Source organism: Mesoplodon bidens (assembly GCF_964165515.1).
Source record: "Mesoplodon bidens genome assembly, chromosome: 2".
Lineage (NCBI taxonomy): Eukaryota > Metazoa > Chordata > Mammalia > Artiodactyla > Ziphiidae > Mesoplodon > Mesoplodon bidens.
Window position 1 is genome coordinate 76,925,386 of NC_138177.1, and position 17,408 is coordinate 76,942,793.

A 17,408-nucleotide genomic window follows, 5' to 3' on the forward strand; every position below is an offset into this window, starting at 1 on the left:
CGATCCCCGGGCACCTCGCGGGTGTGTCCCAGGGTGCCCGGGACTACAGCGCACCTCTAACGGAGAGACTGGGAGAGTCCCCACACTGTCTGCCCTCATCGGGGACTTCTCCCCCAGTGCGGTGATTCTACTGGGCTAGGCCGCCGGCCGGGCGCCGCGAGGGCTCGGGTCCTCGCCTCGGGCTCCGCCGCCCGCCCCGGGCCGCGGGCCGGGAAGGGGGCGGTGGCAGGTGGCGGGGGCTGGGCGCGGCTGCCCAGCGCCGAGGCCCCGGTCCCGCCGCCCGCCCTCCTTTCCCGTTTAGTCGCCGGGCCGCAGGCCCACGCCCAGTCTCCCGGCTCCTGTGTTGCTCGCGGCCTTTCTTTCCCGGGCTGCCTGGGCTCGCTCTCAGCTCGGCTGGGCTCGGCGGGAGGCGGGAGGAGGAGAGAGAGGGAGGGAGCGGGCAGGCGGGCGGGAGGGAGGGAGCGGGCGGGCAGGCGGGCGGGCGGAAGGGGGAGGAGGGAGGGAACTCGCAGGCGGGCGGGCGGGCGGAAGGGGGAGGAGAGGAGTGAGCGGAGCCAGTCCGGAGGGGGCCCGGAGCTCGGACGAGAGGAGAGACGGAGCAGCGGCTCCCGGCCCGGCCAGCTCCGCGACGCTGCTGCCGCCGCCGCCGAGTGAGTCGGGACGGCCTCGCGGGAGCCCGAGGCGCCGCGCGCAGGGGTGGGGCGGGACGCGGCGCGGAAAAGTTGGGAGAACTGGGGTCCCGCGAGGACGCGGCTCCACGGACAGGGCCGGCGGCGAAGGCAGCGGGCCGAGGAGGGGAGAGGGGCCCGGGCGCGGGGCGCCGCAGCTGGCTCGGGGCCTCTGCCGGGTGCGCTCATGGCGGCGGGCCTGGGGGAGGGCGGGCCGGAGCGCCTCGCGGGAGCGGCCGGGCCCCCAGCGCCGTCCGAGGAGAGGCTGGCCGTGCGCCTGGGCGTCCCCCGGCGCGCCGCCCCGAGCCCGGAGGAGACCTCCTGGGCAACAGGTAGGGGCCGGGAGGTAGGGACGCGGGGCTGCTCGCGGACAGCCGAGCCCCAGGCGCCCCTTTGTCGGGGAGTAGGCAGCTCCGGTGACCACTTGCTTGAGAGCCCCCTGCCTGGCTGCGGGCCCGCGTCGTGGCCCCTGGCCCGGAGGGTCCCGTGGCTGTAGAGTGGGAGGACAGTGGAGGGTCTTGCTTTTTCTTACCCGTTCACTGTGCCCACTCCGGGAGGGAGGTCAGAGCGTCCATGTGCTTAACGGGAAACAGGAAGGTGCGGCTCTGAGTGTCTATCCCGGCCCCCCAAGGCTAAGGCTCTTGTACCGTTATGGGGTGTGTGGGGCTGCGGTCGGGGGGAGCTGCTGGTGAAACTAGCTTTCTGGGTCTCAGCTCCTGGCTAATTTTTGGCCCGGAGGCTCTCTGGAGAATAGGTTAATTGCATGTGTGTGATTATAGTCTTTGGCCTCAGCTTAGGGGTTCACTTCCCAAGCCAGGTTCTTGGCATCAAAATCTGGTCTGTCACCTGAGTAGACAGGTCCAGGAAGCAGGGGGTTCTGAGGATCCTGAGCAATGGATTGAGCCCCTCTTTCCAGAGAATTGAATCAGGGAAGGCTTCCAGCAGGCGATCACTCCCTCCCACATCCGTGTTGGAAGGGTTGCTGTCCCGTACCAGAGTCGAGGTGACTGGGCCCGATGTGGGTGGCTGACAGTGCTTGTGATGGGACTCCTAAGGGTAAGGACTTGTCTGCAGCCTCCTCCCGCTGGGCTTGGCCCTAACCATACAGTGATCAGCACACCCTCTGTTCTGAAGAGAGAGAGTTTCTTGTCTGCCGTGATACCCCACAATCCACTCCCTTCACTGGGGCCTCTGGCCAGCTTTCCCCCTGGGAAGGAGAGCTTCCACTTTCCCCTGTCACTGGCCACAGGCTGGCTGATCCTTTACTGTGCCTTCTGCACACACCCACTCCCGCCCCCCCATCTTCCTCTTCCACCTGCCCATGGAGGCTGTAGTCTCATGCAGTATTTGGGTGTGTTGGGGCCTCTGGTGGGGCAGCCCAGAAAAATGAAAATTTGGGGACCTATACTGCAGCCTGGAGCAATGACACACCTCTTCTTGGCTTCATCCATTGCTCACTGCCTTCTAGTTCATGACCTGCTGTTGCTCCCTGAAAAAGTTTTCAACAAGGAGGACTATTCAGGTCCTCTTCCACTTCTTTTTTGTAGTCCCTCAGGCTTCAGTGGAAGCTGGGAGTCTGTGGGACCCTCTCTTTGTCACTCTCTCTTCCCTTACTTACTGATCCTGTTATATTTTCCTCAATTATTCCTCCAAACTGAGAGCTGCTGGGACCGTTATCCCATTGAGTCTGTGAGATCCCTTCGTCCCAGACTCAAACTTCTGCCCTCCTAGCCAGCTGGGTCTACAAGCCCCCATGGGGACTTTCTACCCCTTTTCATCCATCAGTGAGGGTCTTGGACAGGTCAGTCAGAGTTGGGGCAAAAGTTGGGGGCTGAGCGGAGCCCTGTTCAAGTTGCTGGTAATCCAGTGCCCACAAAATCCCCGCTCTGCTGGCCCCTCTCCAGCCTGTGCCTCAGAAAGTGGTGTCTGGGTCTCTGGGGCAGGATGTGTGTCTGTGAGAGAGAGAGAGACAGAGACACATACACACACACACTATTGTCTTGTCATGTGTGTGTGGGAGTAAATTCTATAAGTGGAAAAATATTTATAGGTGTGATTTTCTCCACCAGGAGATTAAGTAACGTGACCCAGAAAAGCAGGGTTGTCTCCCTATCCTGAGGGAACATCCCCTTTTCTTGACCCAGCTTTTTGTTTGTGGGATCCCTTTACTTGGCTGGGTGTGCCAGGGATGCCACTGGGAGCAGACTGATTGGTTCGGTGGGGAAGTGTAAATGAGGCCGGCTGGGAGCCCCTGTTGTCCTCCCTTCCCCCTCACATGGAGTCAGAAGTCCTGACCCTGCTGAATCTGGTGCCTCTCCCTGCTGGGCTAGGCCCTGGGGGGTGACGGGCAGGGCTGGGGCAGTTGCTCCTCTGCTAATGGAAGTGCTGGGCGGCAAGGGAGGGCTATGGTTACAGAAAGCCTAAAACCCAGGTGTGAGAGAGCCCTAGTTCAGAATCTGCCTCTCTGAACTCCTGACACATCATGCGCTGCTGCTCACACCATCTTCCACTCTCCCTGCTTGGAGCAGGAAGGGGACAGGTGCTGTCTTGTCCTGGGGTTGAGATCTTGTCCAGGCCCTTGCCCTTGACCTCTCTCTGACCCTCTGCCTACTTCCCCAGCTCCTCACCTTCTTTGTAGGGATCAGACTGGCGTAAGACATTCCTGGACCACATGAATCAGGGAGAGAGGCTCCACTCATACCCTCCAGGACCACAGCCAGCCCTCTGAATCTTTAATCCTCAAAATATCTGTGACAAGAGAAGCTTCCCTGCCGGTTTCCACTGACCGGAAACCGGGTCAGGGATGGGACCTAATTTCTAGGCCTGACAGTGCCCTTGGCTTTAAACTTCAATGGAGGAGAAGTTGGGCTCCAAGAGGTACAGCAGTGAGGAGACTGGGTCAGGTCTATTTCCTCACCTCCAATCAAGCTAAGCAAAAAAGTTGGAAAGAGCCAGAGGTGTGCCACCACATCTAGGCATTCTGCCTTGTCCCTTCTCTACTAAATTTTCTACAACTTCTCTCCAGGAAAAAAGTGTGTGTGTGCGCGCCTGGTTGCGTGGGGAGAGTTCTACTGTGGATAATTGTGTCTTAATTTTGTTCAGTTCAAAAGGCTTCCATCTCTTTAACTAATTAAGTATTTCTTCTGGCTGAGGTGGAGGGGGAAGGGGCAGGACCCTCAGGAGCTGAGGCCTGGAATGTGTGTGTGTGTGTGTGTGTGTGTGTGTGTGTGTGTGTGTGTGTGTGTTGCTGGGGGCAGGTGGAGCTGAAGCTCCTTTACTGTCAGTGCTGACCTCTGAGAGAGCAGTGACCAGGAGTGGGGACAAGAGGGTAAAGTCCTTGAGCTGGAATACAGACCCGTGACAGGCTGAGAGGGATTTCGCAAGTGCTTCTGTGGTGGGTGGGGGTGGAGCCTTCGGAGGAGCAGCCCAGCTCAGCTGTGATATGATCAGCCTTCAGCCGTAGAGCGGCACCATTTGGTCTCCAGTTCACAGCAGAGAACAATCTCCCAACTCTTTCCTCCCTGGCTGGGAGGGGACTACCTTCCTTCTGTGTCAGCTTTTAGTCTCAAGGCCAGCCTGGATACCACCCACCGAGCCTCCCTCCTGGGAGGACGAGGGGTCGGGAGCCTGGCAGATTTGCCCTTGTCATCCTACTGGGTTCACTGCTGAGTCCCAGGACTGCCAGGTGTTGGGTGGTCCCAGCATCATTGTCTCTTCAGGATCATCTTGCTGCTTCTCTCATCTCCAAGCAGCTGCTGTCCCCGCTTGGGCCCCAGATCATTCCCTTCTTCATTCGGGTATGCAAGTAGTCACGAACACCCTGTAGATCCTTTCTCTTTCAGTGGAGGAAAGGGGGGAGGTGCGGGAAAGCAGCAGCTCTTTCCTAGCTGAGGGTATTTGTGATGGGTGTTCCCCACGCAGACTAGTATTTTATTTTCTAGATGAGCCTTACTAAGAAATAGCTCCTAATTCTACCAGATGTCTTAGTCTGCGGTCTCGACTCTCTGTCCCCCGATCCCTGACTCCCTGAAGCCTTGTCTTCGTTTTGTTTCTGAGGAGAGGCTTCACATAGGGTTCTTCTGCCTTATATTTAGGAACTGGATGGCTTGGCATGGGGTATTAACCTTGTGTGCAGTGTTTTGATGTCCATTGGTTGTCCTGGAGCTCAGCGTTCTTTGGGAGCATAATCTTGCTTTACTCTTCATTTTACTCTTCATTTTACTCTTCATTTTACTCTTCATTTTCCCTAGGACCTGCTGCCTCAGTGGCTTATAGGGAAGGAGGAGGAAGGGTTTGCCCCAACCCTGCAATCCTTTCTTGGGCTTCCCTGGCAAGGAAGCTTCCAGTTATGGGTTGCTTGGGGGCACTAGGGGGAGGCTGGAGAGTGTGGGGAAGGGAGGATGCCTCTGACTTTAGTTAAGATTGTTGGTTACAGCTTCTAGGGCCAGATCCTGCCTGTCCTCCACTTGAGGATAGCAAAAGTCTGGAGAGACCCCAAGATTCTTAAGTCTAGGGAATCAGGACTTCTGTGGGGTGTTAGCATCACCTTTGGTTGATGTGCACAGTACATGTTAGAACTGGAAAGCCACCATATGTCAGATGGGGAGACTGATTTGTCCACATGGCCAGGACCAAAACCCAGGGCTTGAGTCTTTGCCCCTGCTCTTTGTGTTAACACTGTGAAAATTTTCATCTGTCTCTTCTTACACTGCTGCCTGCTTTGATGCCCTCTACCTTCCCCTTCCTCACTCAGGATGCTCCAGACTTTATATGACTACTTCTGGTGGGAACGGCTGTGGCTCCCTGTGAACTTAACCTGGGCTGATCTAGAAGACCGAGATGGACGTGTCTACGCCAAAGCCTCAGACCTCTATATCACACTACCCCTGGCCTTGCTCTTCCTCATCATTCGATACTTCTTTGAGCTGTGAGCATACCAACATACCCCTATGCCTTCCCTGGCTGCCAGCCACACAGTTTCTTGTACTGCAAGTTTGTCTCTTGCTGTTTAATTGGTCCTGGACTCTGGTGTTCTCACCACCCAGGTCCCTGCCTACTGTGTGCCCCCCACTGAAGGCAGCATTGTCTTTCTGAGGGCTCAGCACCCCCAGGCCCTTTCCTTCAATGGTTATTTGTTCTCACCCTCCACCCGCCTGGTCGCTAGTGAACACAGGCAGCTTTGTCAGCTATGGGCAGCCCAAGGCAGCCAGAGAGGGGGTTGCCGGGAAACTGAGGCCCAGGATAAAGTTGTCTGAGCTTGCAGTCCCGCCCCGCCAGCCCCCTAGCTTAGGGGCCACCAGGAGACTGAGGTGCTTCAAGAGAGCCAGACGGTCCTCACTCATATCCCTTCCCCAGTTACGTGGCTACACCACTGGCTGCCCTCCTGAATGTAAAAGAGAAAACTCGGCTGCGGGCACCTCTCAACCCCACTTTGGAGCATTTCTACCTGACCAGTGGCAAACAGCCCAAACAGGTATGAGCTGCAGACCCTGTTCTGGGCGTTAAGAGTTCCGGTGGGGAGTGAGCAGGAGATAGGGTTGGAATGCCAGCTCTGGTGGCGGAAGAGATGGGAGGGCAGTGGGGCCAACTTGGGTCATTACTGGCAGAGGGTGGGGTGCTGCTGAGCTCTGAAGCGGCGCGTAATGGCTCCGTCACTTCACCCAGGCAGAGGTGGAGCTGCTGTCACGGCAGAGCGGCCTCTCTGGCCGCCAGGTAGAGCGCTGGTTCCGCCGCCGCCGCAACCAGGACCGGCCCAGTCTCCTCAAGAAGTTCCGAGAAGCAAGGTAGGGGAGGTTGGAGCAAGAGAAACTGGGCAGCAGAGGAAGGTCTGATGTATTTTGGCGGGAGGGGTGGGTCATAGCTGTATGCAGGGAGATTATACCCCGCTGAGGAGGGAAATTCGGTTATTAATGTCCGTGAGAGGCTATCTGGAGGGAGGTACTTGGGGGTGGTTGGAGGGCTGTGCCATTCTCCCAGCCCACTCTCCTAGCTATTTCTGCTTCCTCTTCCAGCTGGAGATTCACATTTTACCTGATTGCTTTCATTGCCGGCATGGCTGTCATTGTAGATGTGAGTGGGGATTACTGGGAGGTGGGAGTAGATTCTCTGGCAAGGTGGGATGAGGCCACAGAATTTGGGTCCCTCCTCCTTTAACCTCTCACCATCTCTCTGCAGAAACCCTGGTTCTATGACATGAGGAAAGTTTGGGAGGGATATCCCATACAGGTACGAGATGGGTCCTGATTCCTTACATGGGGTGATTAAGAGAACCAGTGTAGGATAGGATTAGGACATACACATTCTTGTGAAGAGACGATCTCGGAATATGTGGACAGAAAGGACTGGAGTGTAGGATAGGATTAGGACATACACATTCTTGTGAAGAGACGATCTCGGAATATGTGACAGAAAGGACTGGAGTCATGGTGCTAAACATAACCTCAGGTTCTGGGAGGGCTGGGTTTGGAGACGTGAGACAAGGCCTTGAGTCCAGTTGCTCTGGGGTCCCTTACCTTCCTCTTCTCTCTCCCCTCTCCCAGAGCATGATCCCTTCCCAGTATTGGTACTACATGATTGAACTGTCTTTCTACTGGTCCCTGCTCTTCAGCATTGCTTCTGATGTCAAGCGAAAGGTGGGTCAAGGGGCTGTGCCATTAAGCCTAGGAGCCAAAATGAAGCCCTGGGATGAAGGGCCTCCCCTTTGACTTCTGGGTGCTTTGGATGGAGTTGTGGGATAAGTGGAATTAAAGGTGAAGGGGAGGAAGAATGGAGGCTAGGGACCAGGAAAAGGTCCTCTGGAGGCTGCATCTTTTCTACAGGATTTCAAGGAACAGATCATCCACCACGTGGCCACCATCATCCTCATTAGCTTCTCCTGGTTTGCCAGTTACGTCCGAGCAGGGACTCTTATCATGGCTCTGCATGACTCTTCTGACTACCTGCTAGAGGTCAGGATTTCTGGGCATTTCTTCAAGCCTAGAGACCCTGGTGCAGGTTCTTCTGTCCCTCTATCCATTTTCGGCGGGGTGGGGGTGGGGGGGTAGTGGTGGGGGGGAGGTGGATGTGCCTGGGATCAGGGAGCTGGGGGCACAGAGCCAGTGTGGTAACTGGGGCATACATATGAACGTATACGGGAGAGTAGGGAGCTCATGATGGATGGGGGCTATCTACACAGTCAGCCAAGATGTTTAACTATGCGGGATGGAAAAACACCTGCAACAACATCTTCATCGTCTTCGCCATTGTCTTTATCATCACCCGACTGGTCATCCTGCCCTTCTGGTGAGTAGGAGGCCACACTATACTCCTGTTTTCAAGAAATCAGGAGTCTCCCTGCTCCGTACCCACATTTTGAATCCTCCATCTTAACCTACCTTTTCTGTGTTCACAGTTCTTGTCTCTCCCTTTTCATCCCAAGGATCCTGCACTGCACCCTGGTGTACCCACTGGAGCTCTATCCTGCCTTCTTTGGCTATTATTTCTTCAATTTCATGATGGGAGTGCTACAGCTGCTGCATATCTTCTGGGCCTACCTCATTTTGCGCATGGCCCACAAGTTCATAACTGGAAAGGTGAGGCTTCTGTCCCCGTTGTGTAGGCCCTACTCCCCTCAACCCTAGTACTGCCCAAATTCCCTTCCCGTATCAGCAACCCTCTAAAAACTACGGTGGGGCCCTGGGTGTAGCTGGAAAAAGCCTACGGAGAGAGGCAGTCCTTAGGGGTTTGTAACCCTTCTCATCCCTTTCCACAGCTGGTAGAAGATGAACGCAGTGACCGGGAAGAAACAGAGAGCTCAGAGGGGGAGGAGGCTGCAGCTGGGGGAGGAGCAAAGAGCCGGCCCCTAGCCAACGGCCACCCCATCCTCAATAACAACCATCGTAAGAATGACTGAACCGTTGTCCCTGCTGCCCCTCAGATTAATGCATAAAGCCAAGGAACTACCCCACTCTCCCCACAGGGTCACTTGAAGCTCTGGGAGAAAGGAGAAAGCGAGAGGAGGGTGTTCTTCTCTGTGCCCCCACCCCTGCTGCTTTTTCACCCAGTTGCCTTTAAACCAAATTCTAACCAGCCTATCCCCAGGGAAGGGGAGGTTGGTTATATCCTTGTTACAAGAGTGGGGGATGGTCTTATTTTCCTCCCTACTTTCCAAGTTGTCCTTTCTATTGCTTTCGAGACCTTTCCTCAGCTCCGGGGGTGGGGGTCACAACTCACATTCCTTATTCTTCAGAATCTGGCCCTAGCTGTCTGCCTTTGACTCCCGGACCTCCAGAGCCAGGGTCGTGCCTTACTGTCCCACCCGTGGGCCTCATTCTGCCAAAGTTGGACCAAGGCTCACCTTTCTAATCTCCCTAACTTGGACCAGAAACCAAAGCTGAGCTTTTAACTTTTTCCCTAAGATACAAATGAATTGAGTGTAGGAGGGTGCACATGACCCTTATCCTACCTCTGCCAAAAAGTGGGGGCCACAATGGGGACTGCTCAGACAGTCTTTTGTTACTTCTCTGCCAGCTGTCCCTGTAGTCACAGGTCCAAGAGCTTACTGCCTCCTTTCTCTGGCCTCTTTCCCTAGGCTAGCTGGTTTGGAGTAGAATGGCAACTAGTTCTAATTTTTATTTATTAAACATTTGGGGTTTTGGTTTTAAAGCCAGAATTACAGCTAGCGCCTGGCGTTTCAGCAGAGGGACCACTTCAGACCAAAACGTACTGTTAATGGTTTTTTTAATTAAAATATATTAAAGATTAAGTAAAACACGGCAACAAGTGTTTGAGACTCTTAAGAACTGAGAAGGATCAACTAAATAAACTAAGGTAGTCTTCCTCATGCCTTCCTCACCGTTACGTAACATTGAAAAATTTCAGATGGCAAGTAAGAAAAAGCAAAAGTAGAGAAAGGTCAAGATTAATGACTGACAGCTGCCCACTGGGAAGGATGGGGGGAAAACAGCTCTCTCATCAAAAGACCCAGAATTGGGAGCCGAGGGAGAGAAATCAAATCACAATCTTAGTTTTAACATCTTGTTAAAAGACTTTCAAGAAACAATACAAACCAGGGATAATAAAATACACAGCCCTCATTCTAGGAATAAAGTCTGTTAGAAGCATGAACACGTGAACGAATGTAGGATGGGAGGGGTGAGCAACAGGAGGACTGAAGGGATGTCAGGCCCAGGTTAGAGTGGTGACCTCTCCCACCTCTATGCCTCAGGAGGTGGGGGAGGGGCCCTGCCTGCTAGCACCACAGTGGAAGGGATCTCCTGATCCAGAACCCCCATTTCTATCTGCTAGGAGCTGGGGGAGTAGCCAGACTAGAGACTTGGGGGTCAGAATTCAACAGTCAGGAAGACCCAGTTCCTGAGGAAAGGGCAGCTCAGGAAGGGTTCGGAAGGTTAGGAAGAAGGCTGTCCTCTAAAGAAGACGCCCTCTGCATTCGATGGCCCCACAGCAGCAAAGCAGCTTCTTGCCCTCCACGCTGCCCACCTCGTAGTTGTAGTCCCAGGTGAGTTCTGTCCCAGCCCGGATTCTCCTGAAGAGGAAGAAAAGGAGTGTGGTGCAACAGCAGATAACCCAGGCACCTGGGGTGACTGGGCATGCAGGTGGCGCTGGATCACAGATGGAGGAGCGGCCCTTCAAATTTCTGTAGTCCTTGCCCCTCCCCAACCTTGGGCTTCTTTTCCTACCCAACCATCCCCTTTCCTGACTCCCTCTTACTTGCTGGCAAAGAAGGCCACCCACGGGAAGCGAAGATCATGAGTATCCACGAAGACATTCTGGACAAACAGGTTGGGGGTGCAGCTGTGCTATAGGGTTAAGGACAGATTCAAATAAGAACTAAGGAAACAGACTCTGGCTTTGTGGGGTGAGTGAGAGTTGGATGAAAACAATGCCATTTGATCCTCCCCATCACAACAGAGAAGTTTTGAAAGATCCTTTGAGATCAAGAATTTATAACAAGAAAAGGTGGGTTTATATAGTTGTGTTAAAAGAACTAGAAATGTGAGGACCATGGGATAATCAGCACATACAGGTGAGGGAAAGGGGTCTCACATTGAGGTAGCGGCCCAGGTTGCCTTCAAGCTTGGCATCGATGATGTAGCAAGACTCCTCCCCATCGAAGAATTGGCGTGTGTTCTTACGAACAGGTGCACTCTCCCCCTTTTCCACGGATGCCATGTTGGTTGATTTAATGGCAATCCCATGGGTTGATTTAAGAGCAAAACCCCGGGTTGATTTTACTGCCACTTGGCGCTTCGTTGCACCTGGACAGGAAGAATGGGGTTAGGCCTATCCTACCTCATGACTGGACATTCTACTTCCATTTTTATCCCACCCAGGGCAGCTCAGGAATACCAATAAGCTGGGACTCTGAGGCAAAGAGCCTAGGTGACATTGTTTTCAAGCAGGATTAGATCTGCTGGATAAAGGGGCCAAGGGAAAAGAGTAGGGAACTGGAAAGAAGACAGGGAAGGGATGTGTCAAACATTGATATTAACAGTTTAGCTGGGAGTCAGGGAGCCCTCCCAGAGATGCTTCAACTCTCAGGATCTGAATTTTCCCTCCAACTGGTTCTTTCCTACTACCCCCCAAATTCTTCCAGACTACCAGACATGTTCTTCTTGTCCTCAAAGTCATCCCCTTCAGAGCCAGAGGAGATGGTCTGGATATCATCACTGTCAACGGCTGTGGCTGAAGTCTGACCAGCAGTGGGCTTTCGGCTGGTCCCACTTTCCCCCTCACTTTCTGTGCTGCTGGACAGTGTCAGGATGTCCTGGGGAAGTGGAAGGGTGAAAAGAAGGAATAAGGGTAAATGGAGAGGGCCCTTTTGAATCCCTGCGTTTACCTATGGTTACGCAGGAAGGGGCTCAGACTATAGCAAGATGAGATGCTGGGTGAAGGAAAATGAGGCAGGAAGTCAAGGCCAGAGAAATAAGATATGTAACAGTAATTATGGTGACAGACTTGATGAGGCGAGCATGTTCCTTTACTCAGACTCTGAATAAAACAGAAAGCTGGGTAAGGTACAGCTTGAGAAAGGTCACTTACGTCAGGGTTTGACTGAGCAGAGGCCATGAGTCGTCGGCTCTGATGCATGCTAGTCTTACTTGGTGGGCGGCGAAGTCCTTCAGTCTTCACGGGAGAAGGATTGTAACCGTAATTTCGAGAGTTTTCAGTAACTCTGATGGGAGAGGAAGACATGAGAGGGGTCAGGTTACTGGCTGTTTCTTAGGCTACTTCTGTAGGCTTTAGAGAAGGTAGACTTGGAAAAAGGTCAAAGAGAGAGGCACTTACACTGACATCTTGTTTCGGTCATCAGGGTCCTGGGAAAGAGAGCAAGTGAAGGGTTAAATGTTTTCATGGTCCTGGATAACAAATCCAACGATTACAGACTTCACCTCAAATGACCCCCAAAGACATTAGCCAGTAACAGGTACACTATCTAAAGTGGAGTGTGTGTCAAGAAATTACTCTGCAAGTTAAGAGTAACAATCATTCTCAGCAGGAAGCGCCCCCCCCCCCCCCGGGAGGGGTCGTTAACCCTTCCCAACAATAGGGCATTAAAAAATGTACATGGAAAACACCATGGGCAGAATCTTACGAGGACAAGGGACAGTTCACCACCTGTAATGTGCTAAGTTTCAACATCATTAAAAATACACGTAAGACCAATTCTTGTAAGATCATTCTACTATAATAAAAGAAAGCAATGATGTAGATAACTTGAAATAGCAATTTAAAAAATTACTTATAAACCCTTCACTTTGGAATAAATCAGATACCTTTCCCCCAGCAGGCTGATTTTAAAATAATTTGGTTCTTTAAACCAACACTAGGAATGTATTAGGGGTAGGTTAATCAGATTTGCCACAGAAATATCCATCAAGTAAATAATCTGCATGTGAAGGCTCATGAGGGAATTCCCTGGCAGTCCAGTGGTTAGAACTCCACGCTTCCACTGCAGGGGGCACAGGTTTGATACCTGGTCAGGGAACTAAGATCCCGCAAGCCACGTGGCACGGCCAAAAAAAAAAAAAAAAAAGAAAAGAAAAGACTCATGGTGAGACCACATTGTTTGTTACCACAAAAAAGTTATACAAAAGCCACAATTCTCAAGAGTTTCCTGCCACTGCTTACCTCTTTCTTGGGCTGCTTGATGTCTCCCTCATCCTTGAAGCCCAGCCCTGAGGTGGAAGCCTTCTCAGCCTCCCCTCTGCCTCCCCCAGGGTGACCTTCCCCACCTTCACTAGTTTTGAAGGATGAACGGCTGTCAGAGTCAGCAAAGCCACTTTCACTGACACTATTGCAGCTCAACCACGAGGCCACTTTGTTCTTGGGTGTCTCTTCAGAGGAAGGTGGATTGCAGCCACCTACAGGGATCGATGGAGGGACAGGAACACGTGGGGGCCCAAGGTCTGGGGGGCGAGAGTCCTTGGAAGGCATCTCAGACAATCCATTCTCCTTCTGGCCCCGGGTCTGCCGCCGGGTAGCATAGCTGCGCCACACTGAGCTGGTGCTGAAGTCCTCGTCCTTACAGAAGTTATCATCTGAGCTATCGTCATTGGACTCCTCGGGGTCCTCTGTACCGCTGTTGCCATCCTCCTGGTCCTTCAAGTCTACACCACTGCTGTCAGAGGAACAGGGGACATCACTCTCATATCCTTCCTTGAAGTTCTCCACGCTCTCGATATGGTCCAGATTGGCAAAATACTCATCACCCATTTCCAGGCCCTCCTTGTCGGCAAAGTCATCTGTCAGGATTTTGCCTGGGAATGAAGAGAAAGGCCTTCCAGGGTTATGAGGTGCTTTTAGAAAGAATAAAGTTCATTCCATCAATATCCAGCCCACCAGCAAAGAGAGTCAAATCGCCTCCATTTATGGTGTCTCATTTCTCTTTGATGATACCTCCTTCTTAGCGTCCTAACGATGAGAGTAAGGGGAACTTACTATAGTTTTAAGTCTTGCCCTTTCTGCCATCCCATTCTTCCTCTTTGTTTACCAAGAGAGAGAGCTCTTCAGTTATGCTAAATCTCTGGGTGGAGTGATGTGCGACACAATGACACACTGGACTCTACTATCATGTCTCTCTGCTGAACCATCATGTCCACAATTTCATCCCCCCCCCCTTTGTTAACATCTTTATTGGAGTATAATTGCTTTACAATGGTGTGTTAGTTTCTGCTTTATAACAAAGTGAATCAGTTATACATATACATCTGTTCCCATATCTCTTCCCTCTTGTGTCTCCCTCCCTCCTGCTCTCCCTATCCCACCCCTTCATCCCTTTTTGTTCTCGTCCTCCTGAAGCACTTTTGTCCCTTCTTGATCCACCCAGACAGGCACATCACTCATGTTCTTTATAGAAGAAAATCCTGGCTTCCCCTTTCCCCCAGTTCACATGTTAAGCATTCTTAAGTTCAACTTGTCTATGATTCAATGTCCCACCATGTCCTAAACCCCAGAAAGCAACCCTTTCATTTCATCACCAACCTGCATAAATACAGACAAAGGAGCCTTTGGCAATGTCATCCAAGCAGCGGATACCCCAGCCCTTGTTCTGGGTCTTGAAGAGCTGCAGTCGAACCTGCAGTCCATGCTGCACCAACCGGTTTGTGCACATGTTTGGGTCACATTTGCAGCCTTTGTTACACTCATAAACTCTGGGAGGAGGTCACAATAAAATCAATCATAACACGATCACTGGAGCATCCATTACATCCACAGAACTTGTATAATTTTTAAGGTGTCATCATTTATCAGGTAAAGATCTAAATGAGCAAACTTACTGAACTGTCTATGCTCTTTGATTCATTTAGGAATACAGCCCAAAGAAATAACTCAGGAGGGGGAAAAGTGACTGATACAGATATCTATAGCACTACAGATAGTAACAGTGAATAACAGAATGCCTAACAACTGGAGAAAAGCTAAGCAAACTGTGAGCCATTAAAATAAGTCAATTTGTAGAAACAGATACATAAAGATATTTAAGGGACTTCCCTGGTGGTCCAGTGGTTAAGAATCCACCTTACAATGCAGGGGACGCGGGTTCGATCCCTGGTTAGGGAACTAAGATCTCACACGCTGCGGGGCAACTAAGCCTGCACGCCACAGCTACTGAGCTCGTGCACCTCAACTAGAGCTCGTGTGCCACCAACTACAGAGCCCACGTGCCCTGGAGCCTGTGTGCCACAACCAGAGAAAGAAAAAAACCCTGCATGCCACAACTAGAGAGAAGTCCATGTGCTGCTACAAAGAGCCCATGCGCTGCAACTAAGACCCGACGCAGCCAAAAATAAATGAAAATAAATAAATCTTAAAAAGAAAAAAAGAAACGAAACATCTTTGTTAGGTCCCTTAAAACCCCATCGGGGTTGGGAAGTAATTTAGCGCTCATATCCTCTGTTTACAGCTGATAAAATAGGATCAGCTTGGAAGCAACAAGGCCAGAATTTGAACTCAGGTCTAATCACCAACACATGAGATTTTCAGAGTAGCTATACTGGGTATCATTCATTCATTCATTCAACAAAATTTTAATGGTTACTATGTGCCATGCACTGGGTAAATCAGCTGCTGGTGACACAATGGGGAGCAAGAGATACAAGGTTTCTGCCCTCATGGAGATTACCTTCTAACGGAAAAGAGAACAAAAACAAGTCAACAAATAAAATAAAGTTGTCACAGATACTAAAGGACACACTCTCAATGAGAGAATTAAGGGAGTGAAAATGACCTAGTTTTAGAGTGACCAAGAAAGGTCTCTCTGAGGAGATGAGATTAAAGCTGAGAGTTCAAGGTTAAAGAAGATAATCACGCAAACAACAGTGGAAGGATGCCAAGAAGAGGGCACAGTACGTACAAAGCCTCTTGAGGTAGGCTGGCAAACACTGGGTGAACTGGATCCAGGCACTGAAGAATATCAGTGTGGTTGGAACAGTTTTGGAGGTAGAGAGATAGGAAGGGGCCAGATAGTACATTGTCTTGTGATCCAAGATTTAGAGTTAGAATAATATCCAAAGTGCAGTGGAAAGCTTTTAAAGAGTTTTAAGCAGGGGAGTGACATATCTGTGGTTATTTGAAAATATTCTTATGAAACATTTCAAACATGTAAAAAAGACATAATGAACAGGCACCTACTACTCAGCATTATCAGATCTAAATGTTGTTACAAGATTCAATTTTTTTTGTTTATAATTAAAACATAAATGATACAATGCAGCTAAAGCTAACAGGTGTCTTTTCCTTTGCTTAGTTTTCAATATGCACTCAGCTCAAATTTATGTCCTGATTTCCCCAGTAGTCTCAATCTCCTCTGAAGATACTCAAAACCATCAGGTTTTCTATCAAAGCCCCTTTCCCAAAAGTCTCTCCTGCAGCCAAATTTGACCTGCTAGGACACTGGCTGTTTTCTACATCTGGTGCACAGCTGTCAGCCTGGAAGCCCCCTTGACTTCACTATCATGTGGGATTCCCCTCACTCCTCTTTTAAGCTGGAGCCTGTTTCCTGGATCAGTATATGCCTTCTTCTCTCTTGTCTTTTCCCCCCATTTTAGTAAACATTTCCAGTAATTTTCTGAGAGGGAAAATAATGGAAAAATTTGAGGTATTTCATGTCTAAAAAATGTCTTTAGGGACTCCCCTGGTGGCGCAGTGGTTAACAATCTGCCTGCCAATGCAGGAGACAAGGGTTTGATCCCCGGTCCGGGAAGATCCCACATGCCACGGAGCAACTAAGCCTGTGTGCCACAACTACTGAGCCTGCGCTCTAGAGCCCACAAGCCACAATTATTGAGCCTGTGTGCCACAACTACTGAAGCCCACGAGCCCTAGAGCCCGCGCACCCCAACTACCGAAGCCTACGCGCTCTAGGGCCCACGTGCCACAACTACTGAGCCTGCGTGCTGCAACTATTGAAGCCCGCATGTGTAGAGCCCGCGCTCTGCAACAAGAGAAGCCTGCGCAACACAATGAAGAGTAGCCCCCGCTCGCCACACTAGAGAAAGCCTGTGTGCAGCAACGAAGACCCGACGCAGCCAAAACCAAATAAAAAAAAAAAAAGGCTCTAGCCTACTTTAACCAACAACTGATAGTTTTCCTGGGTTTAGAACTCTAGGTTAGAAATAATTTTCCTTAGAATTCTGAACAGATTCCTTAATTGCCATCTAGCTTCCAATGTTATTTTGAGAAGGCCGAAGTCACTATGAATTCTTTCCTTTTTTCTTTTTTTTTTTTTTGTGGTACGCGGGCCTCTCACTGTTGTGGCCTCTCCCGTTGCGGAGCACAGGCTCCAGATGCGCAGGCTCAGCAGCCATGGCTCACGGGCCCAGCCGCTCCGCGGCATGTGGGATCTTCCCAGACCGGGGCACGAACCCGTGTCCCCCGCATCGGCAGGCGGACTCTCAACCACTGCGCCACTAGGGAAGCCCTCTTTTCTTTTTTTTGAATTCTTGTTTCTTTTGTGGTCTCTTTCTCTTCTCTAGGAGGTTTTAGTATTTTCTTTTCGTCCTCAGTGTTCTGTGGACACAATGATCACATTTTATCATCATGTGTTTTAGTGCGGATCTATTTTCATCCGTTATGCTAGGACCTGATTGGCCTTTTCACTTTGGAAACACAGTCCCTTCCATTATGGGAAAACATCTGCATTATTTCACTGATGATTCTTTCCTTTTTCGTCCTCTCTGTTAATTATGTATCTTGAGTGCTAGGCTAATTAGTTCACATATTCATATACACCCAGCTTAC

The 17,408-nt window shown here is 51.1% G+C and overlaps 2 protein-coding genes across 7 annotated transcripts in view; one reads left to right on the plus strand and one right to left on the minus strand.

The window, feature by feature from the left end:
• The first annotated feature begins 532 nt into the window (after positions 1 to 532).
• Positions 533 to 9,428, plus strand: CERS2 (ceramide synthase 2). Of its 2 annotated transcripts, none has more exons than XM_081216799.1 (11): positions 533 to 650; positions 5,422 to 5,595; positions 6,024 to 6,141; positions 6,333 to 6,451; positions 6,680 to 6,737; positions 6,843 to 6,893; positions 7,208 to 7,300; positions 7,487 to 7,615; positions 7,843 to 7,949; positions 8,086 to 8,239; positions 8,419 to 9,428. In XM_081216799.1, the coding sequence occupies exons 2-11, from the start codon at positions 5,423 to 5,425 to the stop codon at positions 8,557 to 8,559; spliced, it is 1,143 nt and encodes a 380-aa protein (XP_081072925.1). In that variant the 5' UTR covers positions 533 to 650; position 5,422; the 3' UTR covers positions 8,560 to 9,428. The 2 variants fall into 2 exon arrangements, with proteins under 2 accessions (XP_081072925.1, XP_081072926.1); XM_081216800.1 differs by lacking the exon at positions 533 to 650 and adding an exon at positions 917 to 1,000.
• Positions 9,370 to 17,408, minus strand: part of SETDB1 (SET domain bifurcated histone lysine methyltransferase 1) — a 29,611-nt gene continuing 21,572 nt past the window's right edge. For all 5 annotated transcript variants that reach the window (XM_081216764.1, XM_081216760.1, XM_081216763.1 and 2 more), the window contains 8 exons: positions 14,151 to 14,320; positions 12,798 to 13,426; positions 11,955 to 11,983; positions 11,709 to 11,841; positions 11,268 to 11,433; positions 10,713 to 10,924; positions 10,377 to 10,465; positions 9,370 to 10,191 (listed from right to left, as the gene is read on the minus strand). In XM_081216764.1, the coding sequence (XP_081072890.1) occupies positions 10,074 to 10,191; positions 10,377 to 10,465; positions 10,713 to 10,924; positions 11,268 to 11,433; positions 11,709 to 11,841; positions 11,955 to 11,983; positions 12,798 to 13,426; positions 14,151 to 14,320 (1,546 nt within the window). In that variant the 3' untranslated portion in view covers positions 9,370 to 10,073. The remainder of the gene's footprint in view (positions 10,192 to 10,376; positions 10,466 to 10,712; positions 10,925 to 11,267; positions 11,434 to 11,708; positions 11,842 to 11,954; positions 11,984 to 12,797; positions 13,427 to 14,150; positions 14,321 to 17,408) is intronic.

Coding starts and splice junctions, on each gene's coding strand:
- CERS2 (XM_081216799.1), top strand. CDS start 5,423: ATGCTCCAGACTTTATATGACTACTTCTGGTGGGAACGGCTGTGGCTC. Junction 6,452..6,679: donor AAGAAGTTCCGAGAAGCAAG/GTAGGGGAGGTT, acceptor TTCCTCTTCCAG/CTGGAGATTCACATTTTACC. Junction 7,301..7,486: donor CTTCTGATGTCAAGCGAAAG/GTGGGTCAAGGG, acceptor TCTTTTCTACAG/GATTTCAAGGAACAGATCAT.